At 40.6% G+C, this 15,122-nt stretch overlaps 1 protein-coding gene across 8 annotated transcripts in view; it reads right to left on the bottom strand.

The window, feature by feature from the left end:
- LOC116869367 (phospholipid-transporting ATPase FetA-like) overlaps positions 1-15,122 on the bottom strand; it is a 105,578-nt gene that overhangs the window by 16,859 nt on the left and 73,597 nt on the right. For all 8 annotated transcript variants that reach the window (XM_032860500.1, XM_032860499.1, XM_032860503.1 and 5 more), the window contains 5 exons: positions 14,468-14,664; positions 11,236-11,444; positions 10,228-10,271; positions 3,551-3,716; positions 89-277 (listed from right to left, as the gene is read on the bottom strand). In XM_032860500.1, the coding sequence (XP_032716391.1) occupies positions 89-277; positions 3,551-3,716; positions 10,228-10,271; positions 11,236-11,444; positions 14,468-14,664 (805 nt within the window). The remainder of the gene's footprint in view (positions 1-88; positions 278-3,550; positions 3,717-10,227; positions 10,272-11,235; positions 11,445-14,467; positions 14,665-15,122) is intronic.

Here is a 15,122-nt window from a genome sequence, read left to right as displayed (position 1 = left end):
ATTTGTGTGTATATAAAAGAGAAAGTCAATGTGTGAATGTGTATGAAAGACAAATATAGGGAGAGGACTGAGTAGGAGGGGCACCTACCAATAACAGACATCCTCTTGCGCACATTGCTGAAGTCCAAAATAGCCAGCAGTTGGTAGACTTTGGTCTCACCCATTTCAACTACCATGATCGTCTCAGATGTGCGGGAATGGAATACGAAGCCAAAGTTCCTGGCAGCAGTGACGAGGGCACCTTCATCTGGGGACTGAGCCTGGTACACCAGCTTACCTGGCAGGAGAGAAGAGGGCAACCAGAGCCCACAGAGATGTGCAGCTGAAGTCAACCCAGAAGTGACACCAAGGGGCTTACATAAAGATAGAGCCCAGGAGGGAACATTTTTCTTCAAACTTCCTTACAAGTTAGCTCTAAAAAGCTAGGCTGCATACAGGTCAGTTTTTTTTTTTCCCCTTTCCAATATTTTCAACTTATTTCACAGACTTGAGTTAGTATTATAGAGGCACATGGTACATGCAATATACATGAACAAACAAAACATAGTTCACTCTCTGATTTTAGTGGGTAAAGATGGGTCAGGGGGCTTGTTAAAATGCAGGTTCCTGGGGCGCCTGGGTGGCTCAGTGGGTTAAAGCCTCTGCCTTTGGCTCCGATCATGATCCCAGAGTCCTGGGATTGAGCCCCACATCTGGCTCTCTGCTCAGTAGGGAGCCTACTTCCTCCTCTCTCTCTCTCTGCCTGCCTCTCTGCCTACTTGTGATCTCTGTCAAATAAATAAATAAAAATCTAAAAAAAAAAAAAAAAGCAAGAAAAAAAAAAGCAGGTTCCTGGGCTCTACTCAAACTTACTGAATCCAGAGTCACAAAATATGAGAGGAGGACTCAGGAAATTGAATTTTTAACAAATCTCCTAGGTAAATTTCATGCAGGTTGTTCTGCATACACTGCTCCTACGTAAGACTGGCTATACCTTGATAAGATAGGACAATAAGGATAGGATATATAGAACAGGATAATAGGATTGATGATAATAAGACTGATAATTTAACAAACAATTTATATATATATACATGTATATATATATATATATAAATGAGTATTGTCACCTTTAAAACTCTCACCCTGGGAAGCTTAATGATTCACTCTGCTGAACCAGTCTGTCAATCTTATATGACTCAAGACATTTCTGTAACTCCTCTTGAATATTTTTTAAAAGATTTTATTTATTTGACAGAGAGAGATACAGTGAGAGAGGGAATACAAGCAGGAAGAGTGGGAGACAGAGAAGCAGGCTTCCGTCTGGGCAGGAAGCCCAACACGGGGCTCAATCCCTTGGATCATGACCTGAGCTGAAGGCAGACGCTTAACAACTGAGGCACCCAGGCGCCCCACTCCTCTTGAAATTTTTTACAGCGGAGTAAAATAAAATTTATTCTTTCCCATTTTGCCATTGTAAGGTAATTTCTCTCATGGTTTTCAGTGTCCATTGTTGAAAAAATATTTTCCTAGATTGTGAAGAAACACTTCAGAAAATTAATAACAAAATGCTTGAGGGGTGCCCAGGTGGCTCAGTGGGTTAAGCCTCTGCCTTTGGCTCAGGTCATGATCTCAGGGTCCCGCATCGGGCTCTCTGCTCAGCAGGGAGCCTGCTTCCCTCTCTCTCTCTCTCTGCCTGCCTCTCCATCTACTTGTGATCTCTCTCTGTCAAATAAATAAATAAAATCTTAAAAAAAAAAAAAAAGGCATGCTTCAAGTAATAGCAACTTGGTAGAATGTCAGGTCTGGAGATACCCGTGGTGGGACAAGATCTCATGGCATGAGATTTGAGTTCTTTTTTTTTTTTTTTTAAATTGTTGTTTTTATTTTTAAATTTTTGTGGTGGGCAGCAAAGCAAAGTTTATTGAGAACACAAAGCTCCTGAAGAGGGAGGGGACCCGAGAGGGTTGCCTGGGATTTGGGTTTTTTTTTTTTTTTTTTTAAGATTTTATTTATTTGACACAGAGAGAGACAGTGAGAGAGGGAACACAAGCAGGGAGAGTAGGAGAGGGAGAAGCAGGCCTCCTGCAGAACAGGGAGCCCCATGTGGGGCTCGATGTGGGGCTCCATCCCAGGACCCTGGGATCATGACCTGAGCTGAAAGCTGATGCTTAAGGACTTAGCCACCCAGGCACCCCTGAGATTTGGGTTCTTATCTCTGCCTTCTTAACTACAGGATTTTAGGCAAGTCATTTAATCTCTTTTAGCTCCAGTTTCCCTCTCTATAAAACTGGGTTCCTTTTTCTTTTTCTGCTTACTTAAGAGGACTGTTGTGAAGATTGTGGGAGGTAATATTAATGTAAGCAATTTGGGGCACCTGGGTGGCTCAGTCAGTTAAGTGGCTGTCTTTGGCTCTATTTGTGATCTTGGGGTCTTAGGATGGAGCCTTGTGTCTGGCTTCCCTGCTCAACAGGGAATCTGCTTCTCCTTCTCCCTCTGACTCTCCCCACTGCTCAAGCTCTCACTCTCTCTCTCTCAAATGAATACATTTTAAAAAATCTTTAAAAAACATGCAAGCAATTTGTAAAACTATAAAGTGATACACAAATATAAGGTGGTCCTAAGGGTAGTATTATGTTAAAGGTACATTGATTTTATTTATCTATTTAGTTTTTAAAGATTTTATTTATTTGACAGAGAGAGACACAGTGAGAGAGGGAACACAAGCAGGAGGAGTGGGAGAGGAAGCAGCAGGCTTCCCATGAATTAGGGAGCCTGATGTGGGGCTCGATCCCAGGACCCTGGGATCATGACCTGAGCTAAAGGCAGATGCTTAATGAATGAGCCACCCAGGCACCCCAGGTACATTGATTTTAAAGGATATGATTGATTTGGTTACCTAAATACTTGTTTGTTACCAAAAAAAAAAAAAAAGCCTTCTCATTTTTTTAAATTTTAAGTAGTCTCCATGCCCAGGGTAGAACCCAGTGTGGGGCCTGAACCCACAACCTGAGATCAATACTGGAGCCGAGACCAAGGTCAGATGCTCAACCGACTGAGCCACCCAAACACCCCAAAAGCCTTCTTAATTTTTAATCAGTCATTTTTCATTCATTGTTTCTAAAAGAGGTTTAAGTAAATTCATGGATGTCGTAGTCATATTTGATTACTAAAGAAACTAGGATATGTGGGGATACTGTGAAATTGTGAAGCAACAAGACAACTCAACTCATCCTTCAGGAAGTCTTGTCAGAGATAATGGGACTGATCTTGGGGACAATTCAAGTAGACTCTGCGACAGAACACCGCTGAAAATCAAGGTCAGAAGCATCAAGTTTGAATCCTATCCAATGACTGAATCTTCTATATGACTAAGAGGTTGTCTTCTACTTGAATATATCCAGTGACTAGAAGCTCACTAGTTGCCTATCCATCCCATTGCTGGACAACACTGCCTATTAGAAAGCTCTTAGATTAAGCCATTACAAATGATATCAAACCAAGCCCACCTGTAGCCATCCTAGATTCTATGACATATTCTCTGTCAATGAATCCTCAGGCCTCTCCTCACCTTCCACTTTCTCTTCTGACATCACAGTGTGACACAATGAGAGTGAGAGGAAAAACAAGTGCACCCAGTGATCTCCCTTTTTCATGGCTTCCACCAAAGTATTGTCATAAAATGAAAACTTAGGATCAGCCAGTTTGTTGTAGGAGAAGTCGACCTTTTCTGTTTCCTAGAACATACAAGCCAGAACAAACTTCTCAGTGGCAGCCTGACACTTTACAGAAGGTCTGTTTGGGGACAACTTCTGGAATGGGATGAGAACTCTTAGCAGGAGGATGGGAAGAGAAAATCAAGATAAATGGAGGAGACACTGTGCTGGTTTCTAAGGCCTTTCTAGCTCTGACTTGGACCATCCATTCCCTTGGGCCAGAAAAGATCCATCCCACCGGAGAAAAACTGAGGGCTGGTTGGCAGACCCTTCTTGTCCCCTTTCTTCCCCAGCTACCCTGAATGATCAATGGCCATCTTTAGGCTCTATTCTTCCAAGTCCCAAATCCATGGTAATCAAACCTGAGGAAATGGGGGTGGGTAACTGCTCCATAATAGTAAATGGTATCTGGAAAAATTTTGTCTCTGGATGCCCTCTGTCTGATTTTGGGGGCTGGGAAGGGAACTTAGCCCTAAGTACAGTGATATCACTGTGTTGCACTACTTCTATCTAACCACACAGGTGGCTAGAGAGAAGGAGCAGGGAGAGAGGGAAAGCAGACTCCCTGCTGAGTGGAGAGCCCAACTCAGGGCTTGATCTTGGGACTCTGGGATCATGACCTGAGCCAAAGGCAGATGCTTAACTGACTGAACTACCCAGGTGCTCTTTCCTATATACCATCTAGAAGGAGTTTTGTCAGAGCAGTGAGGAAGTATGGTCAGGTCCAGAACCAAGCCCCAGTCCTGGCCAACCACAGAACTGTGAGCTCTGGGAAGTTTGTGGGTTCAGTAATTTAAGATAATTCACTATGTAGCATCTCCTGAGGCTTTTCTAGAACTGGGATCTTACACCGGCACACTCTTTGAAACTGGAGGCTGGTAAGTGATGAGAGAAAAGTTGGAGGGTAGGCATGAGGTAGATCCTGCATTACCATCTTATATGCAATAGGGAGTCGTAGCAATTTTTTTCTGGAAATGATATAATTAGATTTGTGTCAGAGAAAGTCTTCTGATAGCAGCAGGAGAATATACTGGAACTAACAAGATGTGAAGCAGGGAGACCAGTTAGGAGGCCATTGAGTAATTCACAAGAGAAATGATGTAGTAACAATAAATATTAAATTAAGAGAATAGTTTGAAAATATAGGGAGCTAGAACTGATACATGATATGAGGGGTGACAGAGGGAAAGAGTTAAAAATAATTTTATATTTCCTAATTGGGTCCCTGAATAGATGATAAGACCATTCACTGAGATACCTGTCAGGAGGATATTTTTTACAGGCCGAACTGGAGATACTTGAAGGATTTACAGGTAGTAATGAAAGCAGGCATATATAGTTTGAAGCTTGGGTTGAGATCTAAGCTAGTTTCTAATCCCCCCTTCCAGACAAGTAATGTTGGAGAACATTAGACCTGGCTGGATAAAGGAGTGATACAGGGCAGTCTTGGAGCTGCAGTACAGCATGATCTGAGAGGCAGAATTCATGGAAAATTCTGAAACTGTAAGCCAAAGAACCAGTTAAATAAGGTGGAAAGGCAAATCCAGGTACTACACAAAAGGATGGAAACTGGGGATATCAGGTGAGAGGAAGGGGATTCAAAATGGAGGGTAGAGGTAGTAACCGAGTAAACTCCTTAAGACACTATGACATAGCTATAGAGAGTTTCTATAAAATATCTTTAGTCATGGCCATGGGTAGGAGGGAGCAACAAAGGATTCCTTAGATAGATGGATTTGGAGGTCATCAATAAGTAGGTGGTAGTCAAAGCCATGTAAATACATGAGATTATTCAGGGAAACTATACAGATGGGGAAGAGGTTCAGTAAGAGAGCCTTGGAGAACATCAGCCCCGATGGCCAAGTTGATGAGAAAAAGCAATTAGACAGGAAGAAAAAACAAGAAGAGAGTTATTTAACAGAAGCCAATAGACAGGAACTTTAAGAAAAAGTGGAGATGAAGTGTTAAAATCTGCAGAGAAGTTGGGTAAGGATTTAACAGCAAGGTAGTCAACTAGTGACCTTGGCTAGGATAGTTTCAGTGGATATGCTAGGACAGAGTCTGACTACAGAGAGTAGATTGAAGAATGAAAGAAAGGTGAGGAGTTAGAGACCTCTATAATTGCCTTTTTACTTATATGGCTCCTCCTCCAGTCTGCCAACTCTTTGAAGGTAGGGAACATGTCTCTTTTGTTTTTCTCCAACCTTTAGCATTTACTCAAAGTCTGACATATGGTTGATAGTATTTTGGACTGGTGGAGACAGAAAATGGCTAGAGGGTAATGCAAGAATAGTTCTAAGTGCTTTTTAAAAATATATGAATAAAAATAAAATATAAAAATTTATTATTAGTGGTTATTTCTGTTTAATGGGCTAAGGGTTATTTTACTATTTTATTTATTTTAACTACATATTTTATTTTAAATTAATACTCTCTATTTTTTTAAATTTTATTTTTAAAGATTTTATTCATTCATTTGACACAGAGAGAGAGAGAGAGAGAGCACAAGCAGGCAGAGTGGGAGAGGGAGAAAGAGACTCCCCACTGAGCAGGGAGCCTGACGTGGGATTCAACCCCAGGACCCTGGGATCACCACCTGAGCTGAAGGCAGATGCCTAACCGACTGAGACACCCAGGTGCCTAATACTTTTTTTTTTTTTAAGATTTTATGTATTTATTTGACAGAGAGATCACAAGCAGGCAGAGAGGCAGGCAGAGAGAGAGGAGGAAGCGGGCTCCCTGCTGAGTAGAGTCCGATGCAGAGCTCGATCCCAGGACCTGAGATCATGACCTGAGCTGAAGGCAGAGGCTTAACCCACTGAGCCACCCAGGTGCCCTGCCTAATACTCTTTTTTTAGAGCAGTATTAGGTTTAGAGAAAAATTAAGCAGAAGTACAGGAAGTTCCCATATACTCTCTCTCCCTCCTTTCTACCCTGGTTTCCTCTATTAACAAACATCTCACATTAGTGTAGTACATTTATTACAATCGCTGATCCAATATTGATATGTTATTATGAACTAAAGTCTGTAGTTTACACTAGAATTCATTCTGCATTATACAGTTCTATGGGTTTTGAAACATGCATATTTTAATGAATCCACCATGACAGCATCACACAGAATAATTGCACTGCCCTAAAAATCTCGTGTGCTCTACTGCTTCATCTCTCTCTCCACCTCTCCCCAAACCCCTGGCAACCACTGATTTTTTTACTGTCTTTACTGTTTTGCCTTTTCCAGAATGTCTTATAGTATATGCCTTTTCAGATTGGCTTCTTTCATTTAGCAATATGCTAAGTGAAAATTTAAAGTTCTTCCCTGGGGCACCTGGGTGGCTCAGTCATTAGGCATCTGCCTTTGGCTCAGGTTGACAGTTCCAGGGTCCTGGGGTTGTGCTGCACTGGGCTCCCTGCTCAGCAGGAGGCCTGCTTCTCCCTCTCCCACTCATCCTGCTTGTGTTCCCTTTCTCCCCCTGCTTGTGTTCTCCCACTTCCCCTGCTTGTGTCTCTCTCTGTCAAATAATTAAATAAATAAAATCTTAAAAAAAAAATGTTCTTCCCTGGGGGACCAGAGTGGCTCAGTTAGTTAAGTGTCTGCCCTCGGCTCTGTCATGATCTCAGGGTCCTGGGATCAGCTCTGCATTAGGTTCCCTGCTCAGTGGAGAGTCTGTTTCTCCCTCTCCCTCCACCTGCTTGCGCTCTCTCTCTCTAATAAATAAATATAATCTTTATTAAAAAAAGTTCTTCCGTGTGTGTGTATATGAGGTTTTACAGCTCATCTCTTTTTACTGCTGCATGACATTCCATTGTATGGATGTACTAAGCATTATTTTATTTTATTTTTTAAAAGATATTATTTATTTATTTGACAGACAGAGATCACAAGTAGGCAGAGAGGCAGGCGGGGGTGGCGGGGTGGGGGAAGTAGGCTCCCCGCTGAGCAGAGAGCCCGATGTGGGGCTCGATCCCAGGACCCTGATCCCAAGACCCTGAGACCATGACCTGAGCTGAAGGCAGAGGCTTTAACCCACTGAGCCACTAGGGCGCCCCAGCATTTTTTTAAAGAAAGGGAAAACTTGAGTTGAGGGGAAAGAATCACATTAAGGAGATAACTTTCAGATACTAAGAAAGAGAGAGCTTAGGACTGACTGAGGTTCCTGAAGAAGTGGGAAGGATATGAGAAAAAAAGAATTCTCATATACTTTGGTGGGATTATTAATTGATGCAATCTATCTAGAGAGCAATATGGCAATATTAAATGCATTAAAAATGTGGCCACCCTTTGACCAGCTTGTATTCTCTACAAACTACAACTTTGTTTATATTGCCAAGGTCATTACCAGAGTGCCTAGAAGAGGACTGAAAGCAGAAGAAAGAAGAAAGAAGAAAGAAGAAAGAAGAAAGAAGAAGAAGAAGAAGAAGAAGAAGAAGAAGGGGAAGAAGAAGAAGAGGAAGAAGAAGAAGAAGAGGAAGAAGAAGAAGAACAAGAAGAGGAAGAAGAAGGAGGAGGAGAAAGAGGAGGAGGAGGAGGAGGAAGAAGAAGAAGAAGAAGAGGAGGAAGAGGAAGAAGAAGAAGAACAAGGAGGAGAGGAAGAGGAAGAAGAAGAAGAAGGAGGAGGAGGAGGTGGAGGAGGAGGGGGAGGAGGAGAAGAGGGAGAAGAAGAAGAACAAGAAGAAGAAGGAGGAAGAGGAGGAGGAGGAGAAAGATGTTCTTTCCCATTCCCAATATTTTTGGAGAGATATGAATGAGGCAGTAGTTGGGAGCTGGAGTTAGCTATTTGGTACATAAGTCAAGTGGCTAAGGGTTTGGAACTGGTTCTAGAAGGAAAGGGACAGGGTAAGGAGTACCATGAAGGTAAAAGAGAAAGCCCTATGAAGGGATGCTTAAAATCAAATCCATAAACATAAATTGAGATTTAATACTTGAGAAAATAGTCAAAATGAACCAGCTAGAAATAGGAATAATGAATAGGAAGATATTTTTATAATTGTGTGAGTTAGGACTATTAAGTATATCACAAATCCTAAAACTATAAAGGAAAAAGACTGACAGACTTGGTCACACACATTAGAAACTTCTACACAGAAAAAAATGATAAACAAAACCCAAAAGACAAAAATGGGGAAAGTAACTATAATGTATGTGCCAAAGGAAGAGTTGGTGTTTTTACTATATAGAGTGCTTTCAAATAAGAAAAAAAGGGCAAAGAGTATGAACAGGCTACTCATAAAATATTATAAATAGGAAATAAAGTGGGAAGGGGAAGGAAAATAAGCACATAAAAATGATTCAATTTGATTAGTAATCAGAGGAAGATAAATTACATGAGATGTCATTTTTTACCAATTAAATTTCTAAAGATTAAAAGATGATTAATACCCAGTACTGATATGGATATGGGAAGAAAAGAATTCTCAGATACTTTGGTGAGATTATAAATCGATGCAATCTATCTAGAGAACAATATGGCAATATTAATGCATTAAAAATGTGGCTACACTTTGACCAGCCAATTTCAATTCTAGGACTTTATTCTAAAGAAATAATTATCAGAAGAAGAGACTAGAATGTATGTACCAAGCTGCTTACCCCAATATTATTTATAATAGCAAAATAAAATGGAATAAAAATAGGGGGTTGTTTAAATAAATGAAGGTACACCAATACTATTGGATATGCCACTCATTCAAAATGATGATGCAGACCTAAATTTACTGACATGGAAACAAGACTACAATATACATCAAGTGCATAAAAAGGAGGGTGAAAATAGCACACATGCTATAATGCTTCTTCTTCCCTTCCTTTTCTTTCTTTCCTTCCTTATTTTCTTTCTTCTCCTTCCTTCCTTCCTCCCATCCATCCATTCATATGTCTATCATTAGATCTCGATGTATATGTGTGTGCATATACACACATGAAAAATATCTGAAAGAGTATACCTCTAAATTTTACACTGGTTTTCTATAAGGGATTGAGTAACTTTAACTTTCTTCTTCATACATTTCTGTATAGTTCGGACTTTTTTTAATAGTGAGCATAGATTGTTTTTTAAACAGAAAGAAACAAAGGTATTTTCATTTTAAAACACAGATTTCAAAAAAGAATTAATCAACAAATGGGAATTTGAACTATAAAATATGAATATTTAAAATGCAAGGAATTCTCGGGATGCCTGGGTGGCTCAGTCAGGTAAGTGTCTGCCTTCAGCTCAGGTCATGATCCTGGAGTCCTGGGTTCGAGTCCTGCATCAGGCTCCTTGCTCATCAGGGAGCCTGCTTCTTCCTCTGCCCCCTGCTTGCGTTCTCTCTCTTTCTCTGACAAATAAAATCTTAAAAAACAAAACAAAACACAAACCCAAATCCCCTCAAATAAACATAGGCCATTTGTACAATGCTTTCTGATATTATGGGGCCAATAAAAGCTTTACTATTTCAGGAGCTAAGGGACTCCCAATTTGTGTCAACAATGTCGCTATGCAGCACAGCCTTAGCTCCCAGATGCATTTCACAGGGAGCTGCAATCACTCACCTCAGAGACTTCTACCTTCTGTCCATTCTTGTCATAGCCACAACCTGTTGGTAAGGAAACAGAGCAGAGACTTGGCAAGGGTTTTATTTTATTTATATATTTTTATTTATTTGACAGAGAGAGAGAGACTCACTGTCTCGAGAGAGGGAACACAAGCAGGGTGAGTGGGAGAGGGAGAAACAGGCCCCCTGCAGAGCAGGGAGCCCAATGTGAGACTCAATCCCAGGACCCTGGGATCATGACCTGAGCTGAAGTCAGATGCACTTACTGAGCCACCCAGGTGCCCCTTGGCAAGGGTTTTATTTTATTTTATTTTTTTTAAAGATTTTATTTATTTATTTGACAGAGAGATCACAAGCAGGCAGAGAGGCAGGCAGAGAGAGAGGAGGAAGCAGGCTCCCTGCTGAGCAGAGAGCCCGATGCGGGGCTCGATCCCAGGACTCTGAGATCATGACCTGAGCCGAAGGCAGCGGCTTAACCCACTGAGCCACCCAGGTGCCCCTTGGCAAGGGTTTTAAATAAAGGTTTAAATTTTTTTGTTGTGGTAAAATACATGTAACATAAAATGTTAACTATTATTTAGTGTACAATTCAGTGGCATTCATTATGTTCCTTTGATAGCCTCTCTCAAGCCTGCTTATTGGTCTGAAGTGGAACCAGGAGATTAGCAGCTTCATCAATATGCTGGTTTCTCCGTCTGATTTAGTATGAGTGAACTGACACTCTCAAGACATCAGGAATACCTTGAGGACAGAGATTAAGTCTTGTACATCTTGGTATTTCCAATTTCCAACACAACGGTTTACCTCTATAAGGTGTTAAATAAATGCTTTTTGGTAAGCAGGTAAATGGAGTCGGGGATCTTTGCCTAGCAAATAGGGAAGGCTGAGGATTAAGAGGTAAATGTGAATTTCAGAGGCATATAGATTTAGAGGGAGATTACTCTTGGAAACAATTTGCAAGGTAGAATTTCCCTAGGACTCAGGGAAAGCAGGAAGGCATGCATACCATAGATTATCCCATTAATAGAACACTTATTGAAAATCATGATGTTCTGAGTCAGGGTTCCGGTTTTGTCGGAGAACACATATTTGACCTGGCCAAGTTCCTCATTAAGGGTGGTGGTACGAGCCTGTGCTGGTGTGTTCTTTGGTGCATAATACATCTTCCGATCCCAGTTGATATAGCAACTGTTGCCCAATCTTATTATCTCAACACTGAAGAAAGCAAGAAAAGAAGGGTCCTGGGTCAGAAGAGATCAAATACATCATCCTGGTTTCCTTCTTAACAGTCCTATGATAGGTCAGGGTGAGGACCTGAAAATCAGAGTATCTTCCTTGGGAACCTACCAGGGATTTTGAAGGACTCTTCCCACCAGCCAACCCAATGTAATTCTGATTTTGAACATTATTATTCAGGGCTTTACCACCTGAGACATACTTAATTTTGCTGAGGCATAACCCCTTTTCATTCTTTCTTCTTCCAAAACATACCCAGGAAAAGTAAAATATTTTGAATTTCTGCAGTAATGCAAAGCCTGACAGAATTAAGAACTACTAAAAGGCTGCCTAGGTTAAATTAGAGGATTACTGTAACTATCATGTAAATCCATGGTAAAGAAGAGAGAGAAACTTGAAACACTCAGAAACTTCTTTGTACATAAGAAGGGAAGGATGTCTGAAAATTAGAAACAGCTGATTATAGAAGCTGATCTGATAAATTTCCAGGCAGACCCAACCTGCCTGTGGGGTAGCTTCTTCCTCACCGCCAACCCTAATAGTGTCCTCCTTACTTTATCTGAATTTTCCCTATTGCCTTTGTCACATTCCTCTTCTATTCCAAGTAAGGTACATTGTAGATTCTTTATGGTTAACAAGCATCTTCATTTTAAAACAGTTAAGATTTTTTTTAATTTTTAATTTTTATTTTTTTAATACATTTTATTTTTTTAAACATATATTTTTATCCCCAGGGGTACAGGTCCGTGAATCGCCAGGTTTACACATTTCACAGCACTTACCATAGCACATACCCTCCCCAATGTCCATAACCCCACCCCCCCCAACCCCCCCCATCAACCCGCAGTTTGTTTTGTGAGATTAAGAGTCACTTATGGTTTGTCTCCCTCCCAATCCCATCTTAAAACAAAGATTTTTAAGGGGCCTCCTTCCTATCATCATTCATGCTTAATGTGTGTTAGTTTCGATTGCTTCTAAGAGACAGCTGCATTGAGCAATGTGGATTTTTTTTATTTCAGGTGAGGTGGGAGGGTTCTAGCCCACATTATTGACTACTAGACCTCATGCACTGACTCTTGATCCCTCCCTTCCTTGCCATACTAACCAACACAGCAATTTCTCTAAACCCGAACATTTAATCAGATTATTTCTATCCTTAGAAAGATCTTTCCGGCTTTTAGGATAAAATCCAGACTACTTGTCCTGGCATTTAAGGCTCTCTTGGATCTGATATTAAATTACCATCCAACATTTTATCCTAGCCTACTCACTGTTCTTTGACTAGATCAAGCTTTTAAAAAACACCAAACCTTCATACAAACTGATCTTTCTGTTTGCAATATTGTTTTGCTATTTTTACTTGGTGAATTCTACTATTTTCTCAAGTATCAGTTTGTTACTTTTTGGAAATCCCCAAGGTTCTCCAAGTAGAATCAACCCATTCCTCTTCTAGTCTTCCACAGCATCCCCATACATACTCCTACTACATCATTTTCTATACTGTACCATAATTTTTTAAAGATTTTATTTATTTATTTGACAGAGAGAAGCACATTCAGAGAGGGAACAGAAGCAGGGGGAGGGGCAGAGGGAGAAGCAGGCTTCCTGCTGAGTGGAGAGCCTGATACGGGGCTCCATCTCAGGACCCTGGGATCATGACCTGAGCTGGAGGCAGACGCTTAACCTATAAAGCCACCCAGGTGCCCCCGTACCATAATTTTTAAAATATCTGTTTCCATGGCTATGTTATAAGCTTATCTATAGAAGCAGCTGTCTTGTTATTCATACTTCTATTTCTAACACCTATTATAGTGCTTGGCACATAGTACGTGCTCAATAAATACTAAATTAATAAGATAATTTTGTCACTTAAGGTGCTTTTCAGGTTGGACTGTCACAGTGCAGGGCTTAGGAAACTTGGAAAGAAGGATACGAAAATGTGTCTGGGTGCATATTGTGAAAGAGAATGATGAAAACAGAAAAAGGAGATCAGAGTAAAAATTTATTTTATCTATTTCAAATTTTTGTCCATGCAAAGGAGGAGGAAACATCCATTTCTGTACCAACTTTTAGAAACCAGAATTTAGGTCATAATTATACCTATCTACCATTTGTCACATTGTTTTTATAGGAAAACAGAATGTGAGTTCTGATTAAATGATTTACAAATGAATATTTGGAACCTATCTCATTGATTAACTGTGGCTCCCTGGCTTGTGCTTTAGCATCACCCAATTTCTGTACATTTTTTCTAATTATTGTATGGGTTTATATGTCTTAGTCTTTTTTTAAAGATTTCATTTATTTATTTGACAGAGAGAGATACAGTGAAAGAGGGAACACAAGCAAGGGAGTGGGAGAGGGAGAAGCAGATTCCCCATGGAGCAGGGAGCCCAGGACTCTGGGATCATGACCTGAGCCAAAGGCAGATGCTTAACGACTGAGCCACTGAGGTGCCCCTAGCCATTTACATTATAAGCCATTTGAGGGTAGGGACGGTTTTCTTTTGTATAATTCACATAGTATCTAGCACAGTATTCTGGATATGGAAAGCACTTACACAATCTCTAGACATTTTTTTTTAACACTTGGATAAGAAGTTTGGCAGTTTCTTATCTTTTTTTTTTTTTTAAGATTTATTTATTTATTTGAGAGAGAGAGAGAAAGAGAAGCACAAGCAGAAGGGAGCCAGGGAGAGGGAGAGAGAATCCCAAGGTTACTCCACATTGAGTGTGGAGCCAGATGTGGGGCTCAATCTCAGGACCCTGAAATCATAACCTGAGCTGAAACCATGTTGGTCTTTTAACTAACTGCGCCACCCAGGCACCCCTATCTCTAGACATTTCTCAGAGTGTTTTGTACACTGGGTACTGTGGGAAGGAAACAGTTAAAGAGCACGCAATCTATGTTTTCTAAACATTCACAGTCTATTTGGTGAGTTAAGCAGGAAGTAAAAAGTCAGTTCCCTCCCGCTGTAACACAAAGTGGTCAAAAAATCCTACCTGACATAAAGGGAAATGGGCACCATAGTGTTGAGAATAATGAAGTAGGACCAGAATGTGAGGATGGCAGAGACAACTGATGAAGACACATATTCTTCCCATGGTAGAAAATCCTGGAAGTAGTAGCCTTTCTTGTTTTCCCAAATGCCATGCCCAATTGCTAGGATAAAACACATGCCACCTAAAAACAGGAAAATCTGAAAAATCAAAAAAAGAATTAACATTTTGTCCAAGACATATGCTGCTTCAGATCTACCTTTTGGAGACTTATCTCTCAATAAACTTCTCTCTCTTCTTGGAGGTGAGGGGGGCCCTATAGTTCATAGGCTCTAACCAGTACTACCCAGGACAGAAAAAAAAAAAGCCCAGCAGGAGGCATCTTTGGGACTTTGAAGGGAAATAAAAGTAACTAAAGTAGGGGAGCCTGGGTGGCTCAGTCGTTAAGCATCTGCCTTCAGCGCAGGTCATGATCCCAGGATCTGCTCCGTGGGAAGCCTGCTTCTCCGTCTCCCACTCCCCTGCTTGTGTTCCCTCTCTCGCTCTGTCTCTCTCTGTCAAATAAATAAATAAAATCTTAAAAAAAGTAATTAAACTATATTAAACACTTATTAAGTATCAGCAACTGTGCTGAGTACTTTATGTATATTATTTAATT

The sequence above is a fragment of the Lontra canadensis genome, unplaced genomic scaffold (genome assembly GCF_010015895.1).
Source record: "Lontra canadensis isolate GAN:19392208 unplaced genomic scaffold, GSC_riverotter_1.0 scaffold19, whole genome shotgun sequence".
Taxonomy (NCBI): domain Eukaryota; kingdom Metazoa; phylum Chordata; class Mammalia; order Carnivora; family Mustelidae; genus Lontra; species Lontra canadensis.
Note: the sequence above shows the minus strand (reverse complement) of the source record. Positions and strands in the feature narration are given on the sequence as shown.